We start from the raw sequence: 18896 nt of genomic DNA, 5'->3' as shown, positions 1-18896 counted from the left end.
AATTTATGCCCATGTCAAACGAAATCATAAAGAAAAAAACAGCTAGATAGGTAGGTAAGTAAGTGCTAGTGTACAATACAAATAAAATAAAACATCGTCACGCCTTTCCTTAATTCCATCCCATGGCTCCATAGCATAGATGGTGAAGTTGTTCGAACAGGGGAAAGAAAAAAAAACCCCTCGAATCAGATCGAATAGGAAGGATAGGATAGGATAGGACAGGAACAGAACGGAACGGAACAAATGCCCATCGAACAGAACAGAACAGAATAAAACACATCAAACAGGCCCAGGTAGATACATTTTCGAGAAATACTGAGAATCAATCAGTCAATTATTAGTCAGTCAGTCCATCCATCTATCCCATCCATCCGATCCTATCCTCTCCTCTCCTCTCCTTTGCTAGTTCATTCCAGCTAGCGAGACAACTACATTAAGGCTCCTTCTTCAGCTCCTTCTGATCGATATCCATCGCCGTTGGAGGAGCAGCGGAGAAGGAGGCTTCGGCATTATTGTTATTGTTATTGTAGGTCTCATCAGTCGAAGTGACTGCTCCACCACCACCACCCTGGGCAGCAGCAGCAGCAGCGGGTGTGGCAGAGCTATGACTGCTAGTCCGCACGCGGAACGAGGACGTCAACTGCTCCTGTGAGGCGGCGGGGGCGATTGCGGGAAGAGAGGAAGAGCCAGCGCCGTCGGCTGCACTTGCGGAGGCAGATTCGGCGCCTTCGTTGGCGGTGTTGGCGATGTTGTTATTGTTATTGTTGTTGTTAGCAGCTGTGTCCTCGGCCTCGAGCTCGTCTAGGTTAAGGTTGGACTTGCGCGATCGCTTCACGCGAAGAGGACGTTCCTGGGGCTGTGGCAAGTCAGATCAAGCTGGCCGCGTAGACAGGATGCAATGAATAGAGGAAAACAACAGAGTTCTGAAGAGGAGAAGGGGGAGGAAGGAAAGATTGTAATTCACCTACCGTAGGAGGCTGCTCTTCCGAGCTCCCTTCTGTATCATCATCCAGATATCCCGCGCCATTCCCAGCAGCACCACCAGCAGACGCTCCCGCAGCAGCCGCGTTATTCAGCGCATACGAACTGGACATGATCGCAGCCGCGCGCGCCCGCAGCTCCGGATTCATACCCGCCTGCGCCTCCTCAATCATCCCCGTGACTTTGGCCAGGCGCTCCAGCAAGATGCACGACTCGAGCCGCATCTTCTGGACATATTGCAGGCTGCGCTTATTGCGGTTGCGGATGTTGTCGTTCTCGGCCTCGATCTCGTTCAGGCGTTTTTTCAGCGCGATGCATTTGCGCTTGTAGGCGGCTTCCACGCTGGGTGGGTTGGGGGGAGGGGGGGCCGTGCTTGTTTCCATGTTGCAGTATTTTTCTTTTGATATGATCTAATCGAGGATAGGTTTCGATTTGATCGAGATGGAGTGTCGATGAGGAGATGAAGAGAGTCGGGAAGTCGATGGGTGAAGAGGTTGGTTGAAGTTAAGAACTTTCAGAAGCTTGGTAGTTGAGAACTCGTTAAAAGAGCATTCTATCTTGTTGGGAAAGACTTGAACAGCAGAGTCTCCTGCCAATCAATAGGTAGGCAGTGAATCAGCCGGCGGCGACGCTCCAGCCTCCTGGGGTGACACCTGCACCTGACTACTTACTTGATTAGCGACTAACTCATCCAGCGAGAATTAGATAGATGATGATGACTCATACCTTCTTGGCCAGGATCTACCGTCCAGGTCAGCTATCGGTTGTCGCTAATAGGAGGCAATTGAAGCTTCAAGGCAAATGCCATGATAATGAATCGATTCTGCCGGGTGAGCGACAATTAGATCGGCGCTGGGGGAAGGCGGTGAAGGGCACCCGCGTAACAAGCCGATAGACTGTAGGCTACTGCCTTTGGCTTATTTCTCGTCCCTTCTATTTAGCATCGTCTTTATACGCGCGATTAATTAATTGATTGATTGATTAAAATTCATTAATTGTATGTCTAAGATGCTATATTATTTATCTGAGCTGACTGATTCCAAAACTTGCCATGCGGACTGGTCTACTTCCAACCCTGAAGAATCACACGCGAAAAGCACTGATAAAGAAGTTTCCGTTTCATCGCGCAAGAAAAATCTTATAAAATTATATCCTAAGAAAAAGGACTGGTCACTAATTCATAATTGAGCCATCCAGTGGGCTGAGGCATGTTCAACCTAGTGACCGCCGGTCGTGGGAAGACCCAGGAACACCTTGAAAGAGTCATAGCTGCGAGAAGCCTCCTTGTCAGCCATATTCCCATGGATGACAGCGAGGTTGATCACTTACATCAACCATTGGAAGCCCGTTAAAGTTCCCAGCATGACTATTCTCACGGTGAGACCGTTCCACAACCCGGTGAAACCAATGTTACTGTAAATCCTTGACACGGCCGTCATGGCAGATTCCCCAGCTTGAAAGAAAGTCAGTGCACTTGTTGACATAAAAGCTCTAGCTCTAGAGGCCAACTCACCCTTGCGGTCGGCATTCAGCTTGCTGACCATGACATCTGCAGGATGGCTGACAATGGCACAGAGAATACCAGCAAGATAGCCACCCAGGAAACTGACTCCCGTCTGCGTGAGCCCGCTGTAGCTCTCCTTCGGCTTGCCCAGGGTCTTATAGATCAAACTGACGCTCTCTTCAAAGGTAGCGAACTTGGTCATCGTGTACGGGATCTGCCGGGCCCAGAGCGGATACAGACCCTTGAACAGCCCACTGATGCCCTCTTGAGCCACGACCTTGCGCCATCCATCGCGAAGGGTATGTGCGTAGGGGGGAATGGTCGTCTGCATGCGGACCTTGACCGCTTCGTACGGACAAAGCGCGATATCCGCAAGGAACTCGGCCGATGCGCTCGCACCGAGGAAGACCAAGGTGCGGTTGCAGTTGGGGAACAGCCGCTCGCCATAGAGGTACTTGAACACCTCATAGAAGCCGTATTTGCCCGCTCCTTGCAACGAGTAACCCACAAAGGTCGGCGTCCAACCGAAGAACACGCCGCGCACGCCTTCCTTGGCGTAGATCTGGCGCCATGCGGAGAGATTGGAGGTGTAGATGCTGGAATCGACCTGACGACGGCATTTTACTAAGTCAAGGGGAGTGACGGCGGTATGCGTTGGTCCTGAAATTGTCAGTCCAGAATATTTTCCAGCAACAGGTGAATACTTACCACAGGCTATAATTTATCCCACAGAAGAATCAACTATTGGTTTTCTTGCACATCCTGGGACATACTCTTTACAGATCTGTCAGATTCCTACTCACCGATAATACCACCCAGGGCACAGCTCCAGAAATATTTTGCGGAATACGGCTCGATCTTTCCAAAGGGGAGCTTCCTCTTCTCCTGCACCGCAACCATGGTGTTGTGTTGATCTGGCTGACAGCCAACAAGACCTATCCGTCCACAGTCTTCGAAGCTGGATGAGACTGGTACCCGCTCTACTGACGCCAGACGCAATGGGTAGGAGTAGGACACGTGCCAATTGTGTCTGTTCCAATGGATCAGATTCAGGTAGGTAGATACTGTCGTGGAAAGAGAAATTGGAATATAAGGTGAATTATCTTAAAAACAAAAAAAGGGGGGGGGGGAATCTTTATCTAGGGCAATAAATCAACCAAGGTGACAACGAACAGACAAATGACGCGCGTGGGCAGACGACGACCCCTGTTATATATATACGAGCGATAAGGAAGGACAGCAGCTGGGCTGGGCTGGGCTGAGCCGACAGGGACGAATCAGTAAATACGTCAGATGCTTCCCATAATACGCAGATAGATGTACATACGGCCCGAACAGGGTTGCAGTGCTGTCGCACTCAGTATTTATTGTAGGAGTATAGATTAGAGCTAGACTGGGACAGTGATATTTATTTTTTAGGAAAAAAAAAAGATAATATAATACCTAACCTATCTCATACCTATTACCTACCTACCAGATTCTCTGCCGAAGGTTCCGTTTTCCTTTCCTATCTCGATGGTGACGGTGACAGTGACGGCAGCAGAGGTCGGTCGATGACGTTATCGCATGTCCGTTCGCGGGGAAGACCAGAGACCTGCATTAGCCATTAATCAATGCGGAAGACTGGTGCCGAGCACGAATTAAGCCAGTGGAATAAAATAATAGTGCTCGATGCAGGATAGTCAGCCTCTTATGCGATCTTATTAACGATGTGACTAAGCGCGACTAAGGAAGTGTTCAATTTTGTCAGATATCATTCCAGCTTGAGAATGCTAGAGTAAGGCCAGAAACCAATAGATGCAATAATTACTGATTTTTTGTATTGCACTGGGTTTTTAGAAATATGGGTAACTTGGTTACAAAAATATACTTGACTTTTTTGGATCTATAGAGATAACAGGAATGGTCGAGGAGTCTATGGTATATAAAGTAGAGGCAATCACATATGTATCACGGGGTTTTATATATAAATCCAGGAAGTTTCTAAAATGCCTTGACCTCATGATAAAAGTTCTCCATGACGAAACAAAACCATAAAAAAGTTCTACATATAGAAACTTTTATTTAGTAATTATCTATATCATCTCTTGAATAATAATAAACAAAAACACCATAAGGGTATCGTATGGATCTGTCGAGAAATAATTTTAAAAAAGTTCAGCAAATGGCACTGGCGGAGTGTACGGAGTACTCCGTACTCCACGCCAGCGGTCAATTCATTCAGGTTGAAACCATCACGTGACTTACATCCCGCAAATCCCATGCATGCATTTTGAATCGATTTTTTTATATATACTTTGTGCCCCCCACTCACACTCCTAACAAACAGTAAGACAGGAGAAACCCCCAAACAGTTTTCGGGGACAAGGAAAAAAAATACTGTGAAAAAAATTAAATAAAAAATACGATCCAAAAGTAAAGTAGCTGGACTTGCGGGGAATCGAACCCCGGACCACCCCCAGGCGTATATAACTCCAAATTGGAGGATCTCTCTTGAAATCCACCTTTTTATTTGGAGCTGTTATGCTAAGGGGGTATTATACCACTAAACCACAAGCCCGCTTATTGTTGTGGGTCTAGGGGGTTTGCGGATAAAATTCTGAATGGACACCTCGTGTCATTTGGGACGAATTGTATTGGACCGTTGTGCCTAGAAATTGTCCTAACAGCGACGAGCTGGCCAGGGATGGCGTTGAGTGCAGACGCTGGTTTAGGTATAATGTACATACATACAGAACGAAAATGGATTGCCAGCTGGCACGAGGAGCCAACCGGCAAAGATATCGGAAGAGATAATTAAGCATTTTTTGCGTTCATTATATATATTTCTTATATAGGGGGAGTTGGGACTGGAACACCCTGCATAGAGACATGTAGACAAGTCAGCTAGGTCAGATATGAATTCATCATCATCAGATGTTCTAGGAAGAACTCTAGGACGCCAGACAAGAAGAGACGCAAAGGATAAAAAAAAGACAACAAAGACTAAATATCAACAGGTTCAACTGCATCAGCCAGCCGGGACGCCAACTTGATTCCAAGAATCGACCCCAGCCGCTGCAAAGAGTCCCTGGCCTGACGCTTTTGCCTCGGGGTGGCGTATTTGTTGGTACAGATGCCCCATAGCGGCCAGATCAACTCGTACCCCTCTATGGCTCGGACTCGCGAGGTTCGACCTGATGAATGATAATTGCTGTTGCTGGCTGGTTGGACGGGATTCCCCGTGCTATCAACATCCCCCAATGTAAAGGGGATACTCTTGCATATGTCAGAGATCAGGTCGTGGATGATATCCGGTGGTGTCACATCTGCAGAAAAGATATCGTCCACGGTAGATCGGCTGACTTCGTCTTCTGGGTATTCACCAGGAAGTGAGGCGACTGTCTCGTACATATTCTGGATAATACTCTGCAGGATGATCCGTGCGGACCGATAGAAGTTCCAGAGGGATCCTGTTGGGACGTCAGGGTACGTTATCAGTGATTCCCCAGGCGAGTACACCACCCGGGGGAGCCACTCATGCGGAAGATCTCGACACCAACGGGTCAATTCCGAATCCAATGTATTTGCGTATGTGATACAGGAGAGGATATGTGCTTTGGTTAGGGCAACATCCCTTTCGGAGAGCGGACACAGGGCATTCAGATTCAGCACCAAATGACTTATCTTCGTTACGGAGCACATTAACCGCTGTAAGGGATCCGAAGGGTCGAAGAGCTCAACTAGAGACTCTATGTCTATTCTCGGGCGATTTCCCAAGCCCAGGATTTGGATTTGCTGGACCCCGTTAGCCCTGATGACCGTATATATATTCATGCGTGAGTGAACAAGCGAGTGAGGGTGCCTACCAATTGTGTATATGCAAAATGGAAGAGACATCGACTATACTTTCCATCAAGTCTCCTTTGGCTGTGGAACATCACAAACAGTTCAAAGCCGGCTGTATGGGAACTCTGCAACCCTCTTCGCTCGCCATTAATGTCTTCGAAAATGGCCAGCAGCAGTATTGAAGCGAGCGTTTCATCCTTGGCCGCTTCTGTGGGGGACGAAAGCGCCACGTGAAGGCCATGCAGCGCCATCCCATACCTCTTCCTTGCCTGTAAGTCTAGATGGGGAGCATTCGCTTCACGGGCGAAGGCGCTGAGTGCTACCGCATTCACGGACCATCGCAAACATGAGGAAGGACTCCCTGCCGCCTCATTCTCTCGACAGAGCATGTATAGAGCTGGAATAGATTCTAAAATGCCGGGAGCGCCATCATACTTCTTCGGTATCGTATACTGGTCAAAAAAGTAGCAGAGCGCCCGGTCTTCCCACGTCGCATCAGCAAGGTATCTTGGTCGGGACACCAGCGACGTATTCTCGGAGAAATTGAAGTCGGTGCCGTCACCATCAGTGCCCAGTTTCTTGCATTTGTTGACTAGAGTCCTCCATCTTCTGAACTGGACAGGTACAGTATCATTCTGGAAGACAATTGCCGGCCGATATCCTGGGCATTCCTTCCCATACACGTAACAATTCCGGCAGCCAGGCTTAGCCTCGTCGCACTGAAAGTTGATTAATTTCAATCTACCATGCAAAAATAAAATCTCTACGACATAGATGATCCAGAGTTTTAATGCAGGGATGTAATGTAGCACGAGATGACCGCTTACGTACCTTGATCTTCCGCCGGCGACACAGATAACATCCAGTGCTTGGCTTGCCACTGTAGACCATCGTCTCGATCAAGTTTGATCAGCCAAAAGTTCGTCTTCTTATCAATTGTTATTTGCCTTCATCTTTCACGTTCTCGACATATGAGCGGGATCAGTTGTGTTGGAAGCCCGCGGCGCTTTGAATGCTTTGGCACCAAATCAACGTGGTGGCTGTGCTGGCTAGACAAGCAAATCTCGAGCTGCGTATTAGCAGTCCTGCTCCCATGATTTTTTTTTCTTTTTTTAATGTTCATATGATACGCGTACAAGTTCACAGCGATGGGGTACATGCTGAAGTGTTGCAAGAACATTGCTGCCTTTCGTATATTAGTAATGAGCCTCTTGACTCTCTTTTGAACCAGGATGTCAAAACGGGGAGGAGCTGCTGCAGGGATTAGTCATCCTATCAGCAGCGACCAGTGATCTGGGGAGAGCAACTTCGATTACATTGGAAGCTTGAAATGGCTGCCTTCGCTTGTCTACCTAGGCGTGTGCAGGCTACCTCCAACATTATGTAATTCCTGTTCGTGATAGAACAAATCTAATGTTTCAGACCCAATGCATTCCAGAAATGCACACAGGGACCCGTCTCACGTATCTAGGATGCTATCTGATGCTAAGCTAGAGATATATTATAAGCTATTACGCTGTTTGCCATGCCAGACGCTCAGTATAGCCTGTGATAGAAGAACTATACGCGGGACTGGGCCTTTGTACATTCTGTTGTGACAAGCAAACACACGATTCCAACCCATTCCAAGCAGGGTATCATCTAATCCTGCAACGCGCAGAGATCGAAGCATGGAGGGTGTTGGTAAACCTTCTATCAATCGATCGATCGATCAGACAACCAAACATAACAACCAAAAAAAAGAAAAAGAAAAGAAAAACGCCAAGACGCCGTCAGGAGTGTTTTTTTTTTCAGAAAACCAAACATTATGCATAGATGATGCTCCAGATGAAATAAGTAGAAATAGATTTTCAATAAAAAGCTCAGATGAGGCCGCTTGAAAACACCATATCCCTTCATAAATGCTGCAATAGACACAAACGAAAGATGACAGGAATATAGACAAGCTATGCCACCGACACCGTCAGCTATGCATCGGACATGGGTTGATCGCCATCTTCTGCCAGCGATATCGTCGGCGGTGGGTCCGATAATAGCGATCTTTGCCTGCTACTTTTATAGCCAGAGGAGCTACCACCATCGTCTTTAGTGGGGCGTAACCCCGGGGTGCTAGAGGCGCTTTCGATCACCACGTTATCGTCGAAGAGTTCTTCGGCAGGGGGAGAGAAAGACCAGACCTGATATACCGGTTAGGAACGACATGATAAATCTTAAAACAAAGATAGGGACAAAGACAGGGTTGGGGGAGGGAAGGGAGTGAGAAGAGATGAAAAGCTGTATCCGACATCGACGAATACCTACCTCCATTACAGTGCGACCTGACCGACTCGCCATGATCACGGCTTTCTCTTCCTCAAAAGCGACTCTCCAAACGGCCTCTGCAGGAGTCGACAATTCCCTCAGCAGTTGGCCGGTCTTGAGACTCCAGACCTTCACACGGCCATCACTGCCACCGCTGACGATGCGAGTACTGTCAAATTGAAGACTCGTCACACTATTATCGTGGGCAGCCAGCCGGTGGATCGGAGCCATCCTGGTCAACGACCAGACTCGAACGGAACCGTCTGATCCACCGGTGACTAACGTATCGCCCCGCATCTGTAGCTGCCCGACTAGAGAAGTATGACCCTGCAAAATCGCATGGCACTGGCCGGTCTGTGGATCCCATATCCGAACGCTAGTGTCAAGGCTACCAGTCGCGATTCGCTTGCCGTCAAAGGCAATTGCATAGATCTGGCTGAAATGACCAGAGAGCGTGCGCAGGCAACGTCCTTCTGAAATGCTCCATATTCGGGCGGTCGTGTCATAGCTTCCAGAAACTACCAGGTCCCCATGGATTGCAAGGCACCTGACACTAGCCTGATGACCAACCAGGACGCTTCTGCACATTCCAGTGGAAAGATCCCATATCCTCAACGTGGTGTCTCTTGAGCCGGAGATGGCGGTATTTTGATCGGCCATCTTCAAGCATCTCACCGTAGATGTGTGGCCTCGCAACAGATGAAGACAAGCACTAGGTAAGCGAACTGTTGTCAGTCTTCGCCAGTCTTCCCTAAGTTGGTTCAGATCCGAAGAAACCTACCCCGTAGCCATGTTCCAAACCCGCACTTCCCGGTCGCAACCACCGCTTACCAGAATGTCATCCCATGGAACCATAGCCCACACGCCCATCACATGTCCCTGAAGGGTCTTCTGGTTTGCTCCATTGGTGTCGTAAACATGGATCTTCGCGTTGTCTAATGCGACGACAATGTACTTCGGAGTCAGATGCAGGCTTGTCACCACACCTTGGTCCGGGGTAACATGTCTTTGTGTACACCGTCCACCCTTTCTCCATGCAGACTCGACCATGTACTTTTGCTTGAAATGCGTTCGGTACGATGACGGCTGAACCCGCCGCTTCCGCGTTGGCGTACTCGGCCAAGAAGACTCCATGGACAGCTCAGAGGACGTGCCGGCGATACTATCGGTAGCGGATGACGCCGACTTTCTCCGGACACCATGAAGAGGAGAGGTTTCCGAAGCCCTCGAGGAAGAATTGCCATGGAAAGGGTCGACGAAATCGCGTTCGTCATCGTCGTCCGACAGACTTCTGTATGCATAGGAATGTTTTTCGCACAGATTCTTCCATGTTATATCATCATTGAGAAGCTCATGCCATCGCCTGGACACCTGCGAAGCTCTCGCAAGCGTCTTCGGATCATCGATGAAGGAGAGGACCTTATTCAAGATAATTTGTAATTAGCATGTATACATATAGCTTCGACGGAGGGAGGGCCTCCGAAGACATCATCGCCTTACTCTCAAACATAGTTCATTTGGAAAGGCCTGAAAAGGGTCTTTCCTCAGGCGAGGGCTCACGAAGCTGGAAACAAAGCTCAGTTGCTGATTGTCGCACAAATTCAGGATGTCGACTAGGAATTTTTGTTTCTGGGCGCTGCTCAATGAGCTAAAACGTATCCGGGCGTTCAGGAGCAACGTATCTTCGTTATCTTCGGAAGACTGCCAGCTTGAAGTCCTATGGTGCGGTGTTGGACTTGGTGCGGGTGTCGGAGGAGAAGCGGGCGTGGGAAGATGCGTGCCGGATTTGTTGGGAGTCGGCAAAGGCTTTGGGTGAGAGCTCGAAAGATTGGAGGACAGGTTCTTGCCCGCCGATATCCGTGACTGAACACTGGTGAGTGGTTCCGGAACGCTGCGTGGAGAGCGATCGCCGTCTGCAGTCTCTCTCAACGAGGCTCGCCGCTGGCTCAGGGAGCGCGGCGGTGTATACCGCGCAGCCATGGACTGGTTGACTGGTGTATGCAGCAGAAGAGTTTTTCTTCAGTCTTCAACCTTCAATTCAGACACAAAGGTTTCTTTTTTATTCCCACAACAACACTATTTGAGACCGGCTTCGTGCATCAATATAGAGGTCGAGTCGATATGGAGAGAGGCGTTCCGATTGGGGAGGTGGGCGGCTCGCCGAACGGGGTGGGTTCCAGAGACTCAGGGGAAAGGATGAGGAATCGAGCGAGAGTGCAAGGCCATCCGACAAGTACAAGTAGTTAGACGGCGGTCAATTTTTCTCAGGATCAGATCTGAACTGAGAGCATTCGCGTTGGGGGTTTGGAGAATCGGACCGGTCAGGCCATGTCTCGGCAGAAGGACCTAGTAATGGTAATGGACGAGACTTGTCGAGAAGGGCTCTCGGCGTGCCAGTTGAGATGGGGTCGGTCAAGCTGCGCGCATGACCCACGCCAAGCACTAAACCACTGCAGTAATGTCGCTTTCGAAGACGCAATCACTCCAAGTCCGCTTGACGCCCCTACAGTCAACCTGCAGGGGGAGATGAAGCAAACGTCTGCGACTGACTGACTCTCATTATTTCCTTCTTGCCATGTACCTGCGGAGCAGGGTCATATATAGAGACGGATCCACCAGGGTCGCAGGTGGGAACCGGCCTGGCATCTCCGCATCGTGCGACACCAGCTGCTCACCGGGGGCGTGGCAACTATTAGCTCTGCCTGCGCCTGCTTTCAGCACGATCTCCACCAGTTAGGGGAGAATCAGAGCTTTGCATTGTTCCGTCTAGTAAGTCCGAAGAGAAGTGTTGCCAAATGTTGACCGGAGAAGGATGTGGCAGCGATTCCAGTTAGCCATAATCGGAAATTGCTGCTCACGGTTGTCAAAATTAGATTAGCGAAGGGGCATCACTCCGGTGTTTATCAGAACTTTCTCTTCAGCCGGAACACTGGGCTGTCGTTCCTGCTCTTTGGGTGAGAGCGTTTGGTACAAGCTATCGAACCGTGGGACAGAATTCAGCTGAACGGACGGTTGCATCATCCTCACACGGTCTCTGGAGATTTATAACTTAACGGAGCAGGATACGAAAGGCGGCAATTCTAGAAATGACAGCCATCTCATATTGATTCAGCCAAGAACTATACATGAAAGCTGGGTCTGCCCAACCAGAGGCTGCATCTGCAGCTATGACCCCAAGAAGGCATGCTGACTCGAAAAAAAATAAAGCTTGTATGAAATCTCTATAAAAACAATGGTTTGGGGAGCTTGATATCTTGCCCCGCAAGGATCCTCCCATACAGAACCAATTCTAGTCGGGTAGAGTGAGTATTCGCTCACAGGTATTAATGAGCATGACCGATTTGCAAGAATAATGGCAAGATCATGCCGATAACGGAGGCAATCAAGTCTCTCATGGAGCCCTTTGGCCGTTGCGGTGAATCTCTGGATTCTGCATAGCCGTTGCCATACGAATCGTACGAGGAAGGACGGGGAGCGTTTTCCTGCATCGTGTGCATTGCCACATATCTTCAGGCCTGTTAGTGCACCTGACCTTGACATCGTAGTGTATAAGCAAGATAGGAGGAACTCACAAGAATGTCCCGGCGGAGAACAACAGTAGCATTCCGGTTCGCCATCGGGTTGCCGCCTCATCGCCGCCCACGCCTGATCCAAGAGTTTGCACAAATATGAATGTCAACAAAGCTCCAACTGGCGCTGCTAAGCTGAAGACCAAGAGGTGAGCTCGGGCAGCTCGACTAGAGAGGCCTTGCTTCAGCAATACCGACGTGAGCCCGAATGAGGCGGGCGCCTTGTGGACTAGAAGAGCAAGGAAGATGACGAAACTCAAACTCGTATTGGTCCCAGACGCCCCAAGTGCGATGCCATCAGCAGCCGCGTGAATCACGAGTCCAGTGGTCGTCGCAAAGCTGTGACTGCGGGAAGAGTGGCTATCCGGCTCCAGCAGTCCTCCATGGGAAGGCGAAGAACTGCGTCGCAATCCGGATCCTAAGTTGTCCAGCGAAATATGATACGGTGGCCGTTGCTGCTTCGAGGGAGATGCGAACGCAGGAAGCTTGTCGATTAGGTACATAAGAATAAATCCGCTAATGAGGGCAACGCCAATCCACGCATGAAGAGAGCTCTCGTCATCCTCGTGCTCATGAGTATCGCTTTCAGACTCCTCCTCCCTTTCTTGGTGCTCCTGTAGCCCTGTATGGCCAACATCGGATCCTAAAAGATGTACCTCTCCTGGCTGGGTGGGTGTAGATGGAGGGCTTGCCAATGCCGAGGGCACCTCAGGGATAACCAGACCAGGCATGGCATTCAAATCTGCCACATCTGGAGCTGTCCTAGGCGTAATAGCATGAATATTCGGGTGCTGCCATCGCACATCCAGTGCACGCGAGTGAAGGCTTTTTTGAATACGGTGGGTGTCTGAGCTGTATAATGTCTCAATTCCTTCGGGTATGATGACGATGAGAGCAGTCCCAACCAGGACGCCCATCCCAAGAGAAGAAATAAACCGCAACTGGGACGGAGATAATGCGAAGCTAAGCGGTAGTGAGCCGACAAGGAATGATCTGTTCCGAGGACGCGAACCGTCAGCCACATAGAATCGTTGCAAGCAACAGGCTTGTGTCTGTATTGCTCACGTAACAGCCATCACGATGCCCAGAACGAGCAACGTGAAGAGGCCCTCCATGGTTGTCTAGTCATCCAAATCTTCACGCCCTTTTTTTGTCTAAAATTTCAGAAGCATCATGTCGATTCCGGACAAGTAGCCTTCAGGCATCCAAGCTTGCGGTCCCCAATGCTTGGACCCGAAACTCGCGAAAGGAGAAAGCAAGTAATCTATGAAGATAGACCTGCAGTAAAGTGAATGAGCGAATTAAGAAGCATCACAGCCTGGACGGCTCGAGTACTGAGGAGATATGTTGGTTGTACTGCACAAGGGGTTTGCAAAGGTATAGCTATTAGTGCTTGCCAAGACACGGTCAGATCTGGGCCCCAGCCAATGATCTGCCTTGCACCCATATCTCCGTACTGTACAGAGATCACCGAGAAGCATTGATATTTATTCTCATTCGATGAAGCTTGTGTCTTGCACCAGAATGTAATTGCTCTTTTTTTATCCTTGTTCTTCCTTTTATTTTCTTTCCTCTCCTTTTATGTTGTTGCAGAGAGAATTCCGAACTCCGAGAATCACTATAGTTGGTGGAGTAAGCTCTCCGGAGTACTACGAGTAGCGTCTTAAGAGGATATACCTAACAAAACAAGGCAGTAAGTATTCGCTGGCATATTATTATTTTATACACAAAGATCTATCGATATTTTTGTCTTGGGAGCATGGTAGGCGTTAATGTTGACCGTTGAACAGGTTGGTTAATATACAACAGTCACGTGACATAATATAACGCTAACCACAAACAGCCATAGTAGTGGCGGGAACTCATCCCGCAACGCGGTTCACGACGCGCCCTGCGAAGCAGCTCGAGTCCCCAATCCTCTCTGGTTGATGGCGCATCCTATCGCCATCGTTTCTACAATCAACTCAACAACCGAGTCAGTCAAAACTGGCGCAGACGTGTCACCATAATGCAGAACGAAGGCGATTGTAAGAAATCCTCATAAAATTATCCCGCGATGCTTTCCATCATTTCCGACTGACAAAGTCACGTTCTATCCAGGGTCCTGCGACTCCAATGACGCCGTGCAGATTACCCTAGTCCAGCCTGGCGAACAAAAGCCTACAACGATCGCTACCTTCCATCCGCAATTCACATATCCAATCTTTGGCGATGAGGAGCGCATATTCGGGTACAAGGGCTTGATCATCCGGCTGCGGTTCGCGGCGCATGATTTGCGCTCGCACGTGCATATTTCGTATGATGAGAAGTTCAAGACTGTCGGGGATACGGCAGCGACAGATATCAACAAGACGCTGCGGGATTGGATTTCAGAATGTGAGTGTGCCTCGACTAGGTGATCAGTTCTCCCGTTCGATGTGCTGACGTATGTAATCGTCTAGCTGCATTCACGAGCTTATCGGAATACGAGAAAGCGGTCCAAAATGATAAGAATGCAAAGGATTTCGTGCCCCCAGGGAAGCTAGTTCATACTTACACGACAAACGGAAGAAATTACGAGATCTGGGCCGGCTCGCTTGCAGATCCAGACGTCCGACATCTTCTCGAGCGCGCTCAAATCTTCGTCCCCCTCTTCATCGAAGCGGGCACTCCTCTAGCGACGGACGACCCGGAATGGACACTTCAAAGATGGACGGTCTACTTTGTGTAAGTAACATCATAGGTCATCTCAGTTGCCGTCGTCCAATTGCTCATTATTGTCTAGATATGAGGTTATTACCCCGCCGACCCCCACTGCTTCGAAATATTCAATTGTCGGATACGCGACGACCTACCGCTGGTGGTTCTACCTTAATCGTGAAGGACCAAAGCCTGTCGCGGTTGGAAATGGACCATTCCCATATCCAGAGAAAATCAACTTCTTCGAGCTACCGTCCCGGCTCCGAATAGCCCAGTTCCTCATCCTTCCTCCTCACCAAGGCTCGGGCCATGGTACCCATCTCTACACTACTATCCACAAAGCCTGTGTCGAGGATCCCACCGTTGTCGAACTGACTGTGGAGGACCCGAACGAAGCTTTTGATGCTCTCCGCGACACGGCTGATTATCACATTCTCCGCCCCGAGCTCATCAAACGGGATGTGAATATCAACCCCAATCCTTATCCTCCAGATACAGGCAAGAAACGTCCACGTCTGATGCCGACTGCGGCACTCATCCCCACAAAGACTTTGCATGAGATCCGTTCTACGTACAAGATCGCTCCCACGCAGTTCGCCCACATTTTGGAAATGTTCCTGCTCAGCCGAATACCATTCAAGAACCGCGTTGCCGGAGGCGCCAACATGGCCCGGCTTCTGATCAAGAAGCACAACGCCGAGGACGAGAACGACAGACGCTACTACTGGTGGCGCATGCTGGTCAAGCAGCGTCTGTACAAGCGTTCTCGCGACGTGCTCATCCAGCTAGACCTCAGCGACCGGATCCAGAAGCTCGACGAGACGCTCGCCAACGTAGAAGAAGGCTACGAGAACCTCCTCAAGGCCCTCGACAACCGCGAAGAGCGCATCGAGGCCCGGGAGGAGGGCGAAGAGGCAGAAGTAGATCCGAAGAAGGCCACCATCGCGGAGGGCAATGCGAACGGCTCCTTTGGCAGAGACCGCACGAAGCGCAAGTACACCGTCATCGAGGACGAAGAGGACGAAGATGAGGGGCCGGGGGATGCTGCGAAGAAAACTAAAAAATTTTAGATGCCCTTTGGTCCCTTTTGAGTGTTATGCCAACCCTGGTTCACACGATCATCATCATCATCTTCATCAATCATCTGTAACGTTAGTCTTAGGTCCTAATTAATTATTCAGGTTATGCAGACTGTTGTTTTAGTAGTTTCCAACATATTATTCCTTCTTCTTCTTCTTCTCTCTTTGTACTGTAGAGCCATGAATCGGTCCTGGAATGGATGACGACACAAAAAAAAGTTCAGTCAAGTATGACTCTTATTAATTATGTTCCTATACCTAGCCAACCTTACGTATGTACATGTATGTACACACATATGTACCAACCCTTGCAACCTTCCTCACCAGGTTTGTTGCCATTACTAACCATGAAATGCCCAAATTATTTCTTTCCTCCTTGGTACAGATAGATAGACAGATGTGTAGAAGACCCAAAAAGGAAGAGAAAAAATAACTAGGCAGGAAACAGGGTGGCCCAGCCACCAGATATTTAGATACAAACAAAAATAAAAAAATAGTCAACATTTGATATGTGAAACAGAATTACCGGTACCATGCCGATATCAATGGCGCAAACGGAACGAGATGGGAAAGAAAAAAAAGGAAAAAAAAAGCGAACGGAAGCGGAACGAACGAGCCAGGGGATAAGATATGTACAGAATCATGAGTGATAGGAAGGAGGAGCGGCACCAGAATCCAAGGTATCCAGAGTCTCCAAAGTGAGCGACGAAGTCGTTTCTAGACTCATCAAACTGCTTGCTCTTGGTGAATTCATCCCCGTAGTGGGTGGTCCGGCACGAGGATTATTGGAATTTGCATCTGGCGTCATTATTCTTCCGCTGACTTCTTCGTACCGCGGTGGGTAGTCTGGAGGAAAGGGAAAGGAGTGAGTGCGATTGGGATCGTCCTCGTTTCGGACGAGCTGGCCCACGAATTCGAGCACACGTCTCAGGCCTAAGATTTCGGCTTGCATGGCGCCTTGCTCGGACTCTGGCTCTGGATCAGGGAGGAGTTCGTCATCGCCATGGGGCTGTTCGGGGCGGTGGTCAATCTGAGGGAGACTGTGACTGGAAGAAATGCTTGGTGCGGGATGATGATATGATCGTCCTTCCCACCATTGCCTCCATCGAAGACGCCGTGCGGCGGAGTTGTAGGCACGACGAGCCCTCCGTTCCTCACGCCTCGCCGCTAGGTCAACCCGACGACGCCGAAAAGCCGTGGAATTGCGGAGAATCTTGAAGGCAAGTGCGGAAACGGCGATGAGGAGGAGGAAAATGAAACATGATCGAAAAAAGTCTCTGGTCGGAGATTCCAAGGGGATGCTGAAGCTGGCAGTAGGTGGTGGACTGTTGATCTCTCCTGAGTGATCTAGGGAGGGATCAGAGGATTGTAGAGATGCGTTAGAAGTCGGAGAAGGTCCTCCGAGATCGACATGTGAACCGTTCCCAGAATGGTGATGATCGTGTGAACTACATGCCGGGACAAGTTTCTGCGACTGCAAGGAACCGAATTGATATCTGATCGAACGGAATATCTCGGGTACCGTTTGTAACGAGACCTTGAAAAGGCATCCAAGATCTCTGCACTGTTCCCATTTGGAGAACAGAGACTGGCAGTCCTCTCTCAACAGGGCGCGGATCTTCGCTTCCTGAATCCTGATCGCGTGTCGCAGCTCATGAGCCTCAGACCGGAGATCCTGCAATTTCTGGAGCTCCCGTTCGATTCGATCCTCAAGCGTGTCAGGCTCAGGCTCGGGACTGGGGTCCTGAGTCTCCAAGCGTTCCGATGCGCGTGGATCTCGCCATGCTTCGAGTGCCAACTCATCTCCCGGCATGTCTACGGCGCGGGTGGAAAGCCGAAGGATTTCCGGCCGCTCAGTATTCGTGAACGAAACCGTAAAGCCTATCCGGTCTTGAACGGCAAGCTCTTCGACATTATCGAGTGTCAGGGTCAAGACCTGAGCTGTGTGCCCTGTGGAAGCGTTGGACGGTGCATGGAGGCACACACTGCGCCAATTTGCTAGCCGTTCAGAAGACGCTCTATCTTTAAAAGGGGCACCTGGAATCATGCCGGAGCCCGAGCCTTGGTTCCCATCCCAATGAGCAGTTAGCTCTTGCCCATTGAGGGACAAAATGGCATTTCCACATGTCCCATTAGCCCCTTTAACACTCAGCTCGAAGGGCTATAGTCCATATTAGCCGGGGAAAGAGGACACGCAGTTGATCGCGACACCAGGTTCATACCCAATTGCGGTAGCTTCCCGATGGACATCCTGACCAAGATGCCTCAAACTTGACGGAAACACCTTGGGCATCTGTTTAAAATAGGTACTTGTAAATTAGAACCATCACATGATGACATAAGGCAAGACGAATGACTGACCTCGCCACCAGAGCACTGAGGATTCTTCAGTAGTGGCGTTGGCATTGCGGGTCTGGAGAGGGACAGGCAATGAGTAGGCGATGGCGGGTCCAAGCATGAATATTGCTGCCTTAGTTGAGCAGCGCATAGTGTCAAGAAGTACGGAGTACCTAATATAGCAGCAGTACGTATAGCAGCACGCGAGGAGCAATTTCAGGCTGGCATCGTGGAGCAAAAGTCAAGTCAATTGTGAAACAGCTCTCTCGGATACACTGAAGCATTACTGCCGTATCGATTTAGATACAATTGAAACGGGAGAGACGGAGAAAGAGAGCCTCGACACTCCGAAATCCGATGATAGCCCGTCTCCTCTACTAGTTCGATGCTAATGCGGAGAATAATAATTGAGGCTGACCAACCGCTTCTGGGTGGTGTTCGTCTCCGACTCGCAGTGGGCTGGACTCGGCCCGTGGTTTCTCCGAAGTCCATTGCGGCGGGCAGCTCTCGTGGCTCAAGCAAGCCATATCGATGATTGATTGTATGCGGCGGAGTTGACAACACTGAGCAGCCTCTCTGGAGAGGCACAGCTACATTGGTTGGAGTTTTCTTCCCTCT

The 18896-nt window shown here is 49.6% G+C and overlaps 8 protein-coding genes and 1 non-coding gene across 9 annotated transcripts; 1 reads left to right on the top strand and 8 right to left on the bottom strand.

The window, feature by feature from the left end:
* Positions 1-433: 433 nt before the first annotated feature.
* On the bottom strand, positions 434-1364 carry VTN77DRAFT_4838 (uncharacterized protein; the record flags this gene model as incomplete). The annotated part of the gene is made up of 2 exons (XM_069420941.1): positions 434-856; positions 969-1364. 2 exons carry the CDS (start codon positions 1362-1364, stop codon positions 434-436), a joined length of 819 nt encoding a protein of 272 aa, XP_069277405.1.
* Positions 1365-2306: 942 nt separating this feature from the next.
* Positions 2307-2816, bottom strand: VTN77DRAFT_4837 (uncharacterized protein; the record flags this gene model as incomplete). Its single annotated transcript, XM_069420940.1, has 1 exon — positions 2307-2816. The coding sequence occupies one exon, from the start codon at positions 2814-2816 to the stop codon at positions 2307-2309; it is 510 nt and encodes a 169-aa protein (XP_069277404.1).
* Positions 2817-4910: 2094 nt separating this feature from the next.
* Positions 4911-5045, bottom strand: VTN77DRAFT_t86. Its single transcript has one exon. It is a non-coding gene; the product is annotated as a tRNA-Ala (tRNA).
* Positions 5046-5470: 425 nt separating this feature from the next.
* VTN77DRAFT_4836 (uncharacterized protein) lies at positions 5471-7204 on the bottom strand (the record flags this gene model as incomplete). Its single annotated transcript, XM_069420939.1, has 3 exons — positions 5471-6262; positions 6334-7032; positions 7145-7204. The coding sequence occupies 3 exons, from the start codon at positions 7202-7204 to the stop codon at positions 5471-5473; spliced, it is 1551 nt and encodes a 516-aa protein (XP_069277403.1).
* A 1076-nt stretch (positions 7205-8280) lies between these two features.
* Positions 8281-10594, bottom strand: VTN77DRAFT_4835 (uncharacterized protein; the record flags this gene model as incomplete). The annotated part of the gene is made up of 4 exons (XM_069420938.1): positions 8281-8490; positions 8615-9326; positions 9396-10033; positions 10115-10594. 4 exons carry the CDS (start codon positions 10592-10594, stop codon positions 8281-8283), a joined length of 2040 nt encoding a protein of 679 aa, XP_069277402.1.
* Positions 10595-11937: 1343 nt separating this feature from the next.
* On the bottom strand, positions 11938-13298 carry VTN77DRAFT_4834 (uncharacterized protein; the record flags this gene model as incomplete). Its single annotated transcript, XM_069420937.1, has 3 exons — positions 11938-12121; positions 12187-13176; positions 13249-13298. The coding sequence occupies 3 exons, from the start codon at positions 13296-13298 to the stop codon at positions 11938-11940; spliced, it is 1224 nt and encodes a 407-aa protein (XP_069277401.1).
* A 39-nt stretch (positions 13299-13337) lies between these two features.
* On the bottom strand, positions 13338-13664 carry VTN77DRAFT_4833 (uncharacterized protein; the record flags this gene model as incomplete). Its single annotated transcript, XM_069420936.1, has 2 exons — positions 13338-13447; positions 13499-13664. The coding sequence occupies 2 exons, from the start codon at positions 13662-13664 to the stop codon at positions 13338-13340; spliced, it is 276 nt and encodes a 91-aa protein (XP_069277400.1).
* A 527-nt stretch (positions 13665-14191) lies between these two features.
* VTN77DRAFT_4832 (uncharacterized protein) lies at positions 14192-15932 on the top strand (the record flags this gene model as incomplete). The annotated part of the gene is made up of 4 exons (XM_069420935.1): positions 14192-14210; positions 14284-14559; positions 14625-14889; positions 14948-15932. 4 exons carry the CDS (start codon positions 14192-14194, stop codon positions 15930-15932), a joined length of 1545 nt encoding a protein of 514 aa, XP_069277399.1.
* Positions 15933-16581: 649 nt separating this feature from the next.
* Positions 16582-18429, bottom strand: VTN77DRAFT_4831 (uncharacterized protein; the record flags this gene model as incomplete). The annotated part of the gene is made up of 3 exons (XM_069420934.1): positions 16582-18102; positions 18164-18234; positions 18303-18429. The coding sequence occupies 3 exons, from the start codon at positions 18427-18429 to the stop codon at positions 16582-16584; spliced, it is 1719 nt and encodes a 572-aa protein (XP_069277398.1).
* Positions 18430-18896: the final 467 nt, after the last annotated feature.

This window comes from Rasamsonia byssochlamydoides, assembly GCF_041956645.1.
Source record: "Rasamsonia byssochlamydoides strain NRRL 3658 unplaced genomic scaffold VTN77scaffold_34, whole genome shotgun sequence".
Lineage (NCBI taxonomy): Eukaryota > Fungi > Ascomycota > Eurotiomycetes > Eurotiales > Trichocomaceae > Rasamsonia > Rasamsonia byssochlamydoides.
Note: the sequence above shows the minus strand (reverse complement) of the source record. Positions and strands in the feature narration are given on the sequence as shown.